General features: G+C 47.7%; 3 protein-coding genes across 3 annotated transcripts; 1 reads left to right on the top strand and 2 right to left on the bottom strand.

The window, feature by feature from the left end:
• Positions 1 to 6,158: 6,158 nt before the first annotated feature.
• Positions 6,159 to 7,539, top strand: N7500_005035 (G1/S-specific cyclin; the record flags this gene model as incomplete). The annotated part of the gene is made up of 2 exons (XM_056676180.1): positions 6,159 to 6,371; positions 6,442 to 7,539. 2 exons carry the CDS (start codon positions 6,159 to 6,161, stop codon positions 7,537 to 7,539), a joined length of 1,311 nt encoding a protein of 436 aa, XP_056531180.1.
• Positions 7,540 to 10,112: 2,573 nt separating this feature from the next.
• N7500_005034 (uncharacterized protein) lies at positions 10,113 to 10,374 on the bottom strand (the record flags this gene model as incomplete). Its single annotated transcript, XM_056676179.1, has 2 exons — positions 10,113 to 10,216; positions 10,284 to 10,374. The coding sequence occupies 2 exons, from the start codon at positions 10,372 to 10,374 to the stop codon at positions 10,113 to 10,115; spliced, it is 195 nt and encodes a 64-aa protein (XP_056531179.1).
• Positions 10,375 to 11,639: 1,265 nt separating this feature from the next.
• N7500_005033 (ATP-dependent helicase) lies at positions 11,640 to 14,671 on the bottom strand (the record flags this gene model as incomplete). The annotated part of the gene is made up of 2 exons (XM_056676178.1): positions 11,640 to 14,243; positions 14,303 to 14,671. The coding sequence occupies 2 exons, from the start codon at positions 14,669 to 14,671 to the stop codon at positions 11,640 to 11,642; spliced, it is 2,973 nt and encodes a 990-aa protein (XP_056531178.1).
• Positions 14,672 to 15,474: the final 803 nt, after the last annotated feature.

The following is a 15,474-nucleotide window of genomic DNA, read 5'->3' as shown; positions in this document are numbered from 1 at the left end:
TAGGAATATAACGAGAGGGTATTATAGCCAGACGCCCGCCGCCACTCTATACATTAGAAACCCATCGGGAAACAGAGCCACAAATTTCAGCCTGTTTGTGCGTACGGTACCCGCACTATCCGACAACAGCCACAATCCCGCCACCTCTTCTTTTCATATCGAGACGGTGGAGCGGAAACCCTTCAAGCATGGCGGGGCGGAAAAGAACATGCCCTACTCCGTACAGATATAGAAAGTCTACAGTCGAATGCTGCGATGGACAGAGAGGAAAAGTGGTGGAGATTCAGTCTTTTCCAACAAGTACCATGGTTGATACATCCCGGCACGGCCCTGGAATAACCGTTGTTGAAGGTGGAGTTTCAGTGCCCACGGTACTGTATACTTGAAATTTACCATCCCACGGTTTGGCAGGTGATGTCGGACATAGTGGAATGGATCCATCTGTGTGAGGCGAGAAAAAAAAAAGATCGGATCCCACACTTCCGTTTTGATTTCTGTTATGGGTTATTGTGGGTTGTATTATACGGTGTTTTGTATAAACTGCAAGTCTCGGAGGTCTCTAGATACTCTGTATGGAGTATGGGATGTATCGATATAGAATATCAAGTAAGAACCAGATAGTGCTTGTATTGGTATAGAATGCACAAAGTATCCACTCGAAGATGACTACATATATCAGTTCCCAGTGATGACATTCAATGCAGAACATGCAGCTAGTACATGATCTGATGAGATATCTAACATCCAGTCCACACCGCTCTCTGACAAACGAGTAATGTCTACGAATTTAACATTGATCTACATTGGAAGCAGAACTCCGAGATTGCTTCATGTCTCCTTGAATTAATGGACTTCCTAGACGGAATACAATATACATAGCGGATATCTTCTCCTTGCCGAACGAAATATATATCTACAGGCTGCAAGTGAAATAAGCAACGTGGGAAATGGAAGGGTTATATTACTGTATTCTGGTTTGCAGCCATAAGCAAGGGAAACCACATCAACTCTATATGGCGTCCCATCGGGGCGAGATCTTGCAGCGACTGGGGGAACCAACCGATGGTAGGCTATTTAAGTTTTGGCTTCTAGACAAGTGGGCACCTCCTTGAGGATTTTGACTTGCATTACTGGGTGTTTGCCCGTGAAGCTTTATTAACCACACACCAAACACCTGACATGGATCAACTACCCCCTTGAACTTAAGCGCTTCTAGCCAGCAATGCTCTATCCAAAGAATCATGTCGAACAGAATGCCTGTGATTAAAATAAATGAGAGGTTCAAACTCACACCCAAAAATAGATAAAATTGCACCCTATCCGCTGCGGGAAGCTAAAGAGTCCGGGGCCAATAGACGTTCCAGACCAAGTCCAGATTCAAACTATGTATGCCCAACGCCATATGCGCGCGCTTTAAACTTACCCTCATCCTCTGGAATTAATCATGCTGTCGGTACTTGAAACATGGGATGAGACACGAGCCAGGAGACGAACATGGCAACACTGACATGCTGATTTGCAAGGATCTTCTTCCCCTTTTCAGGAGGCACAGTACTGCGCCGGCTGGGCGCATCAGAAGTACATTGGCCAAGTACTAGTTTCCAAGCCATCTAGGCAAGCTCTATGGGCACATGTACGGAGTCCTCCGTACAGTACCTCTGATTGACTAAGCAAGTGCTAATCCTGAGACTATGCACGGCTGCAGCCAGATATGCCCCATCGCGACCACGTAATTACTGCATGAGATCTCTTACTGCATGGACTGGTCTGTCCACAGAGCCCCTTTTTTTTCGAACATAGCGTTTTGTCCAATTGTTTCTTTGACTATTCATACCTAAACGAATGAAGGCGACTTTACAGAAAAGAGATTATCCAGTTTGTGCTTAGGTGGTAGGACCGAACGATAATTGTGCATTAATATCATTACTGTTTCCTGGGTGGTACAGGTCATCCCCGCCATTTAGGGGCGGACTACTCAAGTAGGCAACAGTACGGAAGACGGAGTAGGGGACTACAAAATTAGGGAGTGCTATCCGCTAAGATGGATAATGTACGCAAATTAGCTACGGAGTAGACTCCCGGTTGCCCAAGCACCTAAGTAGGAATGTGCCTAGGTTGAGTGCTTGGATAGGGGGTGTCTAGATTTGATTGACGCAATATGTACTCCGTCCTTCGTATGTTGCACTCCGTCCATGGTGCTCGGCTCCTCAGGGTGAAAGGCCTCCACAAACGTAAAGGCCAGACATGTTCCTTTATGCAGCTAACATGTTATTAAGGACTCAGAGGTATCCAAGATCATGTACTCCGTACTCCCTACGGCGTACAATTATCTGGAGTACACATTATTACGACCAAAGTCTTGGCAACTAATTTAAATGCTGGTATGACACTCCGTACTCCGTACCGCAAAAGTGTCTGGCATGCAATGAGAGATGAGTTTACAAACCAGATTTGGAGACTAAGTGTGTTTGCGATCTGCTCCTGCATATTAGCTGTGCCTGTGAAATTTTTCTTATTTGGGAGTCCCTTGCTTTTGCTACGTTGTACAATCCCGATATCCTCTAATGGTGGCTTATCTCTTCCCCCTTTCTTTCCCTGCTAGTCTTGCACGAGGCGGGGATACTCCGTTGTTCATAGGGGCATCAGTGCTTCGGCAACTGTCATCCCCGGTTTAAATGAAAAGGCGCCAACGAATGATTCGATCTGCATTCCTGGAGTAAGTGAAACGCAGCGATCCACTCCGTGGCAGAGGTAGAGCCTTATGCGCTGTCGTGTATCAAGCTGCACTACTCCATATATACCGGTCAATTGTATCCGTTTGGTGTGAACATCCTGTGCATGTCAACGAGAAACGGCCGAGTCGCATGATGGTACTGGGTTTGTAGATGTGGGATTGAGTGGCTGAGATTAATCCCTGAGGGACCTTACAGAGGGTTCTCATTGAACTGCATTGTAAGGGGATAAAGTAAGGGGAGACAGTAAAAAGCTCCGAGTCGCAAGTGTGTCAACAGGTATACGATGAGAGATCGGCCTGGAAAATTTACGCGTCCAGAAACAGCATACTCACAACCAGTGAGTCGAGACGTCTACAAACCTTATCGCGGGTCGAGAAGCTGGGGACAAATCAAGTGCATCCAGTGTCACAGGCAAATGTAGGGGTATGGGTAAAGTGACACCGTAGACTAAATTACCAGATCCAAACAGGAAAGATGACCTAAAGTAAATCTCACGGATTAGCCAACTCCGACACACAAAGAGTAGGATTAGGAAAAAAACGTGGAAGGTCATATTACTGGGGACAAGAACCTGCTTTTGCGACCGAAATATATCCCCCCCACATGGGCCAGATCCCTGCAAGACAAAGGAGGCTCGGGTTATCAATTTACCAGCTGAGGACGCGAAACGCGAGATGAAGTCAAGGGCAATCCCAGGCTTCTGAACCAGTCAGCGCCCACAGGTCGGAGACCCTGGAACGCGCGACCGTATCGGAGGCTTTGTACGGGGTTAGAAGGAGAGCCACTCCAGCCCATTGCAGCACTAGTAACCAAGGTGCTGGATGACGAGCCAACAATGGCTGAGGATTGGCCTTTAATACCTGTCGATCAGGAGTTTTTTTGGGGCCGGAACTCGCGGTTGTTCTTGGCTTGAATTATGTTTTTTAGTTTCATAGAATTTGAATAGCGAAATGGAATTGAATATCGGAGAATTCTATCTACAGTAGAAAGATGAAGGAACGTAGGGGGAAATGGGATTGAAAGGTTGAAATGTCTCTCGGTAGCGACGGAGATCTCTCCACTGCGAGAAACTCCTTCAAATTACTAGTTGAAGAAAAATGACTGGGTCGCGGCATACGGTTGAAAACGCAACTGAGTTTCAAAGTTCGATGTGAGATATATAGAAATGAAAATAGGAATTCTTCGCAATAGAAATAGAGGGAATGTGTATGTGAAGGTAAATCTGAAGGATAAGTATCAACGAAGTCATTTTCGGATTGGGTTAACAGTGTACGAATCTCCTAATTCAGTTTGTACACCTCTCAAGTGTATCAATTCCAGGCCATGTTATAGTACAGTTTCGAGCAACCGGTTTCAACTCCTGTCTTAATATCCTTGCAGAGAAGCCCTATCAAAAATTACCTGTAAATTATGGAACTGTAAATTTACTGTACGTACTAACCTTCAGCCTCCACTCTGTGTCTCGTGGATTACCGTACCTCTTGTGTATCTTCTCTCTTAACCTCTCCCTCTTCCTTTCTCTTCCACACCCTGGAGAGAGAAAGTCAAAACCCTCCTCCTTGTACCTCTCTCCTTCTCTTCATACTTCCCTCTTCCCTTTTCCCCTCCCTCCCCCTGACAACTCCAGAGTCTGGTCTACTGGCTGAGTTACGGTTCGACGACATTCCAGTCGACGCAATCTCATCAGCCCGCTGCACTAGCACTCAATATCAAGTCGAATTCACCTTCGAACTTGACCTTCCAATTCGACGTTTGTTAACTCAAACGGCGATCCTTCGTTGTCCGCCCGGTGCCTCCCTGATCCTCGGACCTCGTCGATTCGGACCCTCCTGTTCCAGCTCCTGCCGGTTAGACGAGCGACAGTAGGAACCCCATTCAAGTTGACTTTGGATTGATACGAATTTGTTTTCGGTATCAGATTGACATTGAGCTTGCAAATTTGGGTAAGAAATTTCTTTTTTGTTTTTTTTTGGTGCTGGAGGTGTGCATGGTGTGAAAGTCGGAACGTCCCGATGGATAGACGAGCAACGGATACTCGAATGTTCTCAACACGAGCCCAAAGATTCAATATATCTCCACCCGAAAAACAAAAATGTCTCCAGAGTGCATGAAAACTTTGCCCACCGGGCATAGTGATATGGCCTTGAGGCCATGTCCAAGCATCCAGCAGTCCCAACCCCATGTACCTCCGATTTTACGTCATTTTCCACCCAATATAACACACGCCGAGAGCCAGATGTGAGGGCAACGGTCTATTGAGCGATAAAAGTCGCCGTCCGTGGAGACGGGAGATGATGTTTCAAATACAATTGTGGAATGTGTATCTTTTTGCTTGACATCCAATGTCTCGTCAGGGGCCAGACTGCTTCTATATTCCCCGTCTGGGGAAGATCTAAGGGCTGGCGAAAATCTCATACTCATACTGGACATGCTGAATGTTGGAGTGACGATCAGGCTGCAGCATCACATACCTCTCGCACTTGATCATTGACTGGCGTCAATTGTTGATTGGCATTGTCCTTTGAACCGTTGGCTTCTAAAAAGGGACTATTAACGAATATATGACTGACATTGTTGCCTGATATAGGATTTATCTATCTGAATCTTCGATATAAACCCACTTGTCTCCTCCGACGTGGACTTAAATCTTTGAATCACTAGCATCCTTTCCATCTAGCAAACTCTCATCAGTCTCTTCACTGAGCCTTGTTCATACAATTCATTCATTCGTGAAGAGTGAGTTCTGACCATTCCGTTACCAAGACATCCCCCCTGATGATTGTGACCCCCTTCATAGGGTTATTCTCCTGCACTCCACATTCCGCAGCACTAGCCTAGGGGTGAAGACGTTGACTCGTACTTCATCTCTTCGTTGGTATCCAACAGAATCTTCATTCATCGGATCATTCCTGCCTAGATGCCAGTCCTGCCAACACGGTAAGGGTTGCATTGTGCCCTCTGCCCGAAGGCTCTTTCTGGGTTAGTATTTCTCCGAAGGACTTGTCTCCCTTTCTCCTGGATGAATACAACATACATCTCTACAGTCTACCTCGCTGTGCTTCCTTTCACACAGTCTCTTGCTTTCCCGTCACTTCAACATTACAATCTTTTAATCATTTCTTTTTTTCGGCCTTCGCTAATATTAATTATCTCAGCCTTAACCTTCGATTACTTCTTCCTCGGACCTCCCGGCCACCTTTTCCCAGCATTCGAACTATTGTTCTACCGCTGATCCACTCTTTAATCGTTACAACTTTTCCGTCACTCATTCCAATACACTAATACCACGACTGTCACTCTCTTAATTCCGTCGTTGCCTGATAGACTCGTTCTTCAAGCTTCCTTTCATTGAAACTCGGCAAAACAAACCTCATACGTTAACTTGTCCTTCATACTTCGGTCGATCCAAGTACTTCCGCAATCATGGATTATCATCGCAACTACCGTCCTTGCCCCACCTTCTTCGTCGAAGAAGACTACGGCATGGAAAGTCGGATTCGGCAAGAGCGGCAGGCGAAGCAGGAGCATGACAAGCAGATGGCTCGTGAGCGTCAGTATGCCATGGCAGATGAGCTGTCTAGTCTCACATGTGAACAGCTTCGTGACGATGTCCTGAGCCACATGTTGGAAATGGATGTGCGTTGAAACAGATCCCCGGGTGCCTTCTTTCCCAAGATTACATTTTGCTAATTTAACCATCTTATAGAACCAAACCCTGCCCGACGTCGAGTCTATTGACATCCAAACTGAGATCCAATGGTTCATGCGCCCCTACCTTCTTGACTTCTTGATCGAGGCCCACACTGCGTTCCAGCTTCTGCCATCCACCTTGTTCTTGGCGATCAACCTTTTGGACCGATACTGCTCCAAGCGTGTGGTCTACAAACGTCACTACCAGCTGGTTGGCTGTGCAGCTCTACTCATTGCGGCGAAGTACAATGACAAGAAGGATCGTGTTCCCACCATCAAGGAGTTGAAGTCGATGTGCTGCTCTCTTTACGATGACGATATGTTCACCCAGATGGAATGGCATGTCCTCCAAACTCTTGGCTGGTCAATTGGACACCCAACTGTGGATGCGTTCTTGCAACACGCCGTTCTGGACGATGCTTACGACCCCGAGGTAGAACATATGGCTCTGTATATCCTGGAGATTGCCCTGTTCCACCGGGACTTTGTCGCCAAGCTATCATCTGAGCTTGCTCGTGCTGCCCTTGCGTTGTCGCGCTGTATACTCAACAGACCGCAACCCCGTCACACTGACTGGTCGTCGCAGTATGACTCGGCGACCCTTGTTGCCTTGTCTCAACAGTTGCACCAGCCCTCCACTGTGGTCGCCCGCAAGTACGCTTCCCCTCACTACTCTCGGGTCTCAAAGGTCATGGAGCACTTCCTCCAACGTCAGGCTTCGTTGGCAAACTATGCCCGCTGCACCCCTCCGGTTGAGACTCCTATCGATTCCAAGCCGTACAATGGGGAGATTGGCCTTGCCACGCCTCAGAAGTCTCAGCAGTTGACAGCTATTCCTCATGGCTACCTCACTCCTCCCATCACCCCGGACAACGAGGCGCTCGTGCATGCCCATGCACAGATGGCGAATCACGATCTATCCCGTGGAATGCCCACTGTCCACCATGGCTGTTCCCCTTCTCCCGCTCCATCCGCTGAGATGCAATACATGAACAGTGAAGCATACCAACAACAGCAGGAGGCTCTGTACATGGCTCAGCAAGCAGCGCTCCAGCAGTTCCCTCTGGCACCTACCCACATGGGAATGAGCCAAACATATCAGGGTGGGATGTAAAAGAAACGACGGAACGAACAGCAATCCAAATTCTATTTGGTCATTGCACATATTTCCAGCACTTCATTTCATTTCTCTCATCGTCATATAATGACTCTAAGGAGCATCCGACTCCGCATTGATTCACCTCGATATCTCATCTTAATACTCAATGCGTCACACCAGCTGTCGACCTGTGCCATATTCCCCGAACTCAACTGCATCCACTTTCGTCCTTTACGCTTTGCATTCGGCTTTGATTTTACGAAACCAGAGTCGAGACCAGCCCTTCACTTCCTGTTCTAAAAATTGCATACCCATTTGCTCCCTATACCCATTAGTTTTGGGTCACCAGTTGCACTTGATTTAACCATCTAGCATTGCGAGCGCGAGCCATGTCGATTTATTTGTTTCAAGAATACATCCTGCTGTTTTTCACTCCCCTCGTCATATTAACTTCATTTCTATCAGTCAGGGAATACCACGCACCCTCGACATCTTGTATTTTTGCATGCCAGTTGGCGCTGCGTTTTTGATATCCCCATCCCCCTGCCCTCCACGATCCTTAGCAGCATGACTGCCTACCCAATTGCGCCCCCAATCCCCCACCCCTACCCCCTCGCCTCCAAAACCCTCCAAACTCGTTTTTCTCGTGCCTCGTTTCTCACGTTGGCTATTCTGCCAATGTGCATGAACCGGTCTCCGGTCCGACGACATCCAATTGTCTCGCGCGCCAGGAGAGCAGGTTCATCGAGATCACAAAAAAAAGCAAAAAAATGTGTGAAAACCCGGAAAAAATTACATGTCTTCTGGGGAGGAAAGCCCACTGAGTTCATATTTTGGTTGAACTCAAGGTGCCTTTTCTTTTCCCTCTGCTCTCCTCTTCCTTTGTATCTAGCCCTTGACACATGCCCTGAATGCCTACCCGTCATCCATTATTGGAGATGGGAGGCCAGGTGCCTTTTTTCTTATCTCTTGTGTGGATTTGAAAATGGGGTTGTCGGTTTTGCCGTTTGGCCCTGAAATATATCCCATTTTCAGTGAACTTTGGATGCTGTAGACTTGTAGTCTTCTGGTATTGTAGAGTACTGTGCTTTCATTTTTTTCTCTTACTCCATGCTAGCAATAGTTGTAAATCATTTAGTTTCTGCGTGTTCTTCACTGGATCTCAACTTTGATGTCCATTCTCTTGCTCTGGATATATTACTACTGTTGGTCCTTCTTGTGTTGCCATGATTCCCCCCAATACTGACTGATCACCTCCGGTCTCTCAATAAATATATTCTGATAGATTCCTGAACATTCCGGTCTTAATGTTATTAATCTCAAAGCCCACGGTAATATCTGACAGCAGCGGACAAGGCTCTCGTTCACACATGACCTCCCCGTCTATGCCCAATACTTACCAATTGATGCCGGTCGGAAATTGCGAGGGAAAAGAACAGAACAGGGTAGGGTTAAGTGCTGCATATGACCATCTCCATTCCAAAGCGAGCTAGGGACTCCTATGGGTGAATTGGAGGTAGGTCATTCGAAAGACACCATATTCCTCCAGAATTGCTCATAGTAGTAGGTTTCGTACAATCACAGAAGACAATAGTTATGCCCAAACCTATTATTAAGCAGGTAGCTTCTAGCGGTGAGGCAAGCTTGGAAGATATATCTCGAAGGCTGACAGTTTATGTATACAACGTGATTTATATTCAATCTTCCCAGCTCGATGTTATTGGTACAATTGTACAAAAGTAAGAAGAACAGCCACAAATCAAGTGAAGACTAAATTAGATAATCAAACAATGATATTTCTCTTGAGAATACAATTTCGCTCATTCGCAATAAATCCAGATCCAGCAGATCCAACAATACCCCCACGCTATGCATCGCAACAAACAAAATAAATAGAAGGGCGTCAAGCCAATTAGCGCAGTATGACCATGCAGCTAGCTGCTAGGCACCAATACCGAGACGCAGACACGTGTTCAACAGTAACCAGTAGAGTTGGAAGGGTAGAAGGTAGAAGGGACAAAAGAGAGAAGGGACGAAAGGAAGAGACAAGTAGGACTAGGAGAACACATAGAGTGACTCCTAGCAGGGTAGAGAGGAGAATGATAAGAGACAAGAGAAAGCAAACAGCAAAACGCCTCCAGAACTCCAGAATAATGATACAAGGGGAGGTAGACAGCAAAGAGTGGAGACCTGAAAATCCGGGGAGACGCAGGGATTCAGGTTGGCGAGATAGTAGGAGCGACAAAGGGACCGGCACAAGAGCGCCGAGAATCCGAGAGATCCAGAGAAAGCCCTCAGAGTAGCACGTCCCGATTGGGTCAGGGGCAGAGAGAAAAAGGGTGCGGTGACGAGAATCGCGAAAAAAGGGGGATTTGCGTCCAATGAACTCCCCCGATCATTTCTGCCGATCATCGCCTCACTTTTCTTATTTTCTGGCCTTTTTGGGTCTTTTTTTTCTCGGTCTGGACCTCTTTTCGCTGTTGTAACGCGCGTGTAAAATGCTGGGATCCGCGTCTCCTTTGGCGAGCCACCTACGTATTGCAATTGAGGCAAATGCATAGGTAGGCAGGTCTCCGCTGTATGAACAACTACTTCCAGCGTTGTTTGTCCCAGTCAGAGGGCCGCGTTTCATCGTAGATTCGGCCGCCCTTGTTGTGTATGACTACCGGGGGTTTGCGGGCAGGATTGGTTTCTGGGATCTGCATTAGCTTTGGCTGAATCTGGGGATGGGAGACAGGGATGTGAAGCACTGGACATACTCAAGCTCCGGACTTCGGTAGATACTCCTTGGTCATTGCTGCTCCCTCTGCTGGCTAGCGTGGAGTTGGAATCGTTGACCTTGTGTGGCATTGTGAATGGAGAGTGGTAGGAATGGTTTGTGATTTGAGGGTCGATGGAGATGAAGTTGGAGGAGAGGGATATTAGGGTATTAAAAGTGGTAGAGGATCAAGAGGTCCAGAGACGAAGAGAAGTATAGAAAGCGTCAAGCTTGTGGAAGCACACAGTGTTGAACTGTGAGCAGATTATAAGAACAATCAAGATATATATGAACAAAAGATAAAAAGAGTGAGAAACACAAGAATCTAAAACGAAGACAATAGTGATGGTTGTTGATATGTTGTAGTTTGGTTGATAATGAATCAATCGTTTGAGGGCATCGAGTTCTTTTTGTATAGCAAGCCATTCCACATTGAGCTTCACCCCGATCTACACTCTGGGGAACTTCGAGCTTCCTAGTGTCAAAAGAGCTCGGAATGGATCATCCCCCCCTGACGTATTTGGTGCCTGGTAATTACAACTGCCACGATTGAAGCATTGATTGGTGTAGAGAGGAGATCTAAAGTAGGGCAGCCAGTGAGGACGAAGAGAAGCTACTAGGGCTGGGGGGGAAATGGGCCAAGTATGCAAAAAACGGTAATATTACCAATAATGATGAGTCAGCCATTCCTGGAGCCCTGGAGCTATTTACAGAATCGGACTGGTCGTGTAACTAAAAAAACTTCCTTTTAAATGAAATGCGGTGATTCCTTCACCGCTAGGATTACTGCGCCAATGGCGGTACACGGTGCGTGTATTTAGCAAAATCATCAGTCAGGGGCTTCTTCCACACCGCAATTGGAACACTCCACTGTACTCCATAGAAGTACTCCCGTACATCGTCAGGTCTCGATTATTTGTTATTACGCTCATTTTTTAGGCCAATAGTCAGAAGGTCAGAAGGTCAGAAGACTGTCTAATGATTTTAGGCTCCATCGGAAGATCTGCCCGCCCTGATTTATACAGGGTCATCCCATGAGGAATAATTATGAAACTTAGGTACATATACATCGACCTCTAGATGCATAGACAACTCATAGTCTCGTTGGTAGGGACACGGATGTGCGTCATTCCATTCAGACCGAGATTCTAGCCCTGGAGTCAACCCTTTCCTGGTCAATCACTTTCCAAGCTAAGTTTGCCCCGGGGGCTTCCCCAGCAACGCCTCCGAACCAGCAATGAGATTGCGAAGCGTGTGGATTGTCTGACCCGTCTGACCTAGTCTCGTGGACACGGTTAATCCATCCCGGATTCTAGACTAGCCTCCCCCGAAATCGTAAATCATGTCAGCTCTCCCATCAACCCTCTCGCTTCATCCGGTCTTGCCACCCGTTCATACTCCGCCGAATTCCTAGTGTCCGTCGCGGTGCTTGTTGAATCATTGACATCGTGGTGCTGTGGAACGTCGATACCGGCTGGAATCCGCGGGTGGAGTTCTCGGATTTCACTTCGTCTGCCCCGGCGGTCCCGCCTGCGGATGTGTTGTTGCCGCTCTGTTCCTGCGTCATTGTCATCCTGGCAGGTTTCACGGTTGATTTCGATGGGGCTGCCAGCCACGTGTAGCCATTGGAGTTTGTAGGCTCCAGGGTCGGGCGCGTTGGAACAAGTGGTCGTGGTTGAACACGGTGAGAGGAGAGAGGAGCTGGAACGATGCTCCTTGCCCCTGGACGTTGGTTCTGGGACGGGGGCACTTCGTATCTGCGGGATGGTGGCTGTGGATAGCTAGGCAGAGCTGGCTCCCTCTTCTGGAGGGATCCTGGGCCTGCAAAAAAGTTGGAGATGCTTGCTTGTGTGAGTCCGTCTTTACGACTGACACTGCTAAGCGGTTTCAGTTTGTTTGGCCCAGCTGCGTGTGCATCTGCATCAGCCGGAGGCTTAGAGGCGGACTGCGCGGGGGGTTCGGGGTTGGCCGCTATGTAATCCCGGGCAGATGTGAACCCCGATGAAATGGTTGTAGGAATTGTAAACCCTGTCGAATTATTCATGGTATACCCAGTTGAAGAGATGTAGGTAGTCGTTTTGGGGCCCTGGTTCATGTCTGACCGTCGTCGCTTTGGATTGGGCTCGCCAGAGGCGTCATGAGTAGATGTGCCATCGATTTTGCTGCGGTCTTCCTCGCCCTCGGGTGTCCATCGGTCGTCCAGCGTCGATGGAAGAAACTCGAGCCCCTTGTACATGTCTTCTAGAGATGGCCGAGGGCGATGCAGAATATCGGCAATTGCATACACCACCTTCTCGTGAAGAGACGGCCCCGTCGCCCGAAAGCGTGTTTTAGTCAACTTGGGAGGTAGGAATGGTGTCAAAGTGGTCGCACCATCTTCTCCTTCTCCTAACCGGGGTTGTCGAATAGGAATACTCAGATATAACAGGGCCTGTGCTCTTGTCATTGCGACATACAGCAATCGTCTCTCCTCTTCTACCACCTCCGCACGCGAGTGAGGAATGCTCCCATTGTATACAGCGGGAACAAATACAACTGGCCATTCCAGACCTTTGGCAGCGTGGATAGTTGAAATGGTGACTTTCTCCGTCGGTTGGTCTCCTTCCTTGGCCTCTTCTTTGGTTGTGATCTCCGTAGCCAATGCGACATTTGCCAAAAATCGAGTGAGAGCCTCCTCGCCAGAATGTGCCTGCTGCTGCTGCACACCTTCGATTACGGGGAGATCCATTTCTTTATCAACCTCTTCGTCTCCAAACGCTGCGACTTCACTGGCTTGATGCATCAGTTCCTTGACATTCGCCCAGCGACTGTCTTCGTCAAGGGGATAGGTTCTGATGAGATACTCCTGGAACGACAGACGTTCGGCAATGAATTCGATCAAAACACGGGGAGCCGATGCATCCTCGCACTCTTGCAACTTTTGTCTAGAGGCTTCAATCAAATTGACCAAAACACAAAGTCCCTGCTCTGCGGCCTTTTGAAGCTTCTTCTCAGTCGAACGGCGTCCTTGGATAACATCTTTGATGAAGTTCCAGAGCGGAATTTTGGCCTTCTCCGCACCACTAGTCAATTGCTTGATTGTCTCATCGCCAATCCTTCGTGGCGGAACATTCACAATATTCATCAATGCGTCCGAATGTCCCGTGTGGCTGACAACCCTCATGTAATTGAGAATAATCTTGACTTCAGTTCGATCGAAGAACTTTCGTCCTCCAACCATCTTGTATGGTATACCCGCTCTTCCAAAGGCGGTTTCGATTTGTGTAGACAGTGAAGCCGACCGAAGCAGGACGGCAAAGTCAGACATGCGTAATAGACCGCCGGTCATCGCTACACAACGCTTAATCTCGAGTACCATCCATTGCGCCTCTGCGTTGGGATTTGGGAGCCTTCTCAGTACCGGCAAGGTTCCGAAAGTGTGCGTAGCCAGGAGTGCTTTTGCAGGCCGACTTGTGTCCTGTTCAATCACTTCTTGGGCTGCATTCAAGATAGAGCCCGCAGAACGGTAATTGTCTTCCAAGAGTACAACCGTTGTGTTTGTATATCGCCGCTGCATCCGCTTGAGATTTTGAATCTCTGCAGAACGAAACCCGTAGATGCTTTGATCCGGATCTCCGACGATAGTGATTCGTCGGTTCTTAGATGCGAACAGATTCACCAGCTCATATTGTATGATATTAGTGTCCTGGAACTCATCCACCAAGACAGCCTGCACATTTGAAACACACTGTGGGTGGTCTCGGAGCAGATCTCCACATCGCAGAAGGAGGTCATCGTAATCCAAGAGATTGGAGGCTGCCAGTGCGGATTCGTAGTCACGATAAATATCAACAAGCTCCAGCTCCTCTGCTTTGCCTCTATCAGCTACGCCATCAGGAGTGAGTCCATGTGCTTTATGTCGAGAAATTCGGCCTTGCGCTGCCTTGACTTCAATGCTAGACTTCAGTCGTTTAATGGTTCTCTGTGATCACAATTAGAGAGGAGAAACAAGTGGATAGAATCTAGGAATGCAAATCATACTCTGATGATTGCGCGAGTATCATCCGAATCTGCAATGCCAAACCCCTTCCGCAGGCCGATCAAGTACCCGTACTTAACCAAGTAGCGGCGACAGATGGAATGGAAAGTGCCGAGAATCAACCGCGATTCGAGTTTTTCTCCAATAAGTTTTGCGAGTCGCTCGCGCATCTCACGGCTGGCTTTGATCGTGAATGTGCAACAAATAACATCTTGAGGTTGGTATCCATGGTGCGAGAGGAGGTACGCGACGCGTGCGGTCAAGGTTTTTGTTTTCCCTGAGCCCGGTGGTGCCAGAACTTGAAGAATGGAGCCGGATGAGGTGACAGCTTCTCGTTGAGCATGATTCAAGCCATCTAAGATCGGATCCATGACATGTAGGGTGTTTGACCAATGGTCGGTTGCTTGTGAGGAGGAGACGCGAGAAAACGCGACGTCATGTGACACTTCCGCTCTACAATGAATAAGTCGATTAAAAAAGAATCGAGGGAATTAGAAGCTGCTACTTGTCTCTAAGTCTAGAAATATTGATGTTTCAGATGCTAGAGGGCATTGAGGAGCAAATTGTGAGGCGGCGATCCCCGAAGGCCTTCACAGAGTGGATGGTTCCGGGTTGAATAGAGGAGGTTTGGCCGGAGTACTTCAAGTCCAATATTCTGAGGTGTAGACAATTTATATGTCTAATTCGGACTAGCTTAACCTCGTGGTATATGCTGATGGCATTGAATGTTCCGTCTTTACTATAACAATGTGTTGGGAGTTGCAATGCTGTTCACTATCTATATATACCCTAGGAAGAACAACTAAGATGGAGTCTCTACAAAGCACCTCCAAACAATACGCCTTACACTAACCGAAGTTCTTCCTGATACTTAATTGGCGCTATATTGCGACCAGCTCTTTGGTTCTACTCCATACAAGACTGAGGACTCCACCATGGAATTACCGAAATTGCCAGGTGCTGCCTCAAATTCCACTCCATCCAAAGAAAAAACGGGAAGAATGAGCTTCATGTAGAATATTTGATCAAATGCCAATGAAGGTAGGTTGTAATATACCAGCCTTGTGTGGTGGCAAGCACGGAGTAAATGTAGACTCCTACGGAGCACCCCAAGATATATTGCATCGTTATAGCCGGACTTATAGATTTCGAAAACTCACAATCTCGGTCTCGA

Source organism: Penicillium coprophilum (genome assembly GCF_028826855.1).
Source record: "Penicillium coprophilum strain IBT 35676 chromosome Unknown utg000004l_segment0_segment0, whole genome shotgun sequence".
NCBI classification, from domain to species: Eukaryota; Fungi; Ascomycota; class Eurotiomycetes; order Eurotiales; family Aspergillaceae; genus Penicillium; species Penicillium coprophilum.
Note: the sequence above shows the minus strand (reverse complement) of the source record. Positions and strands in the feature narration are given on the sequence as shown.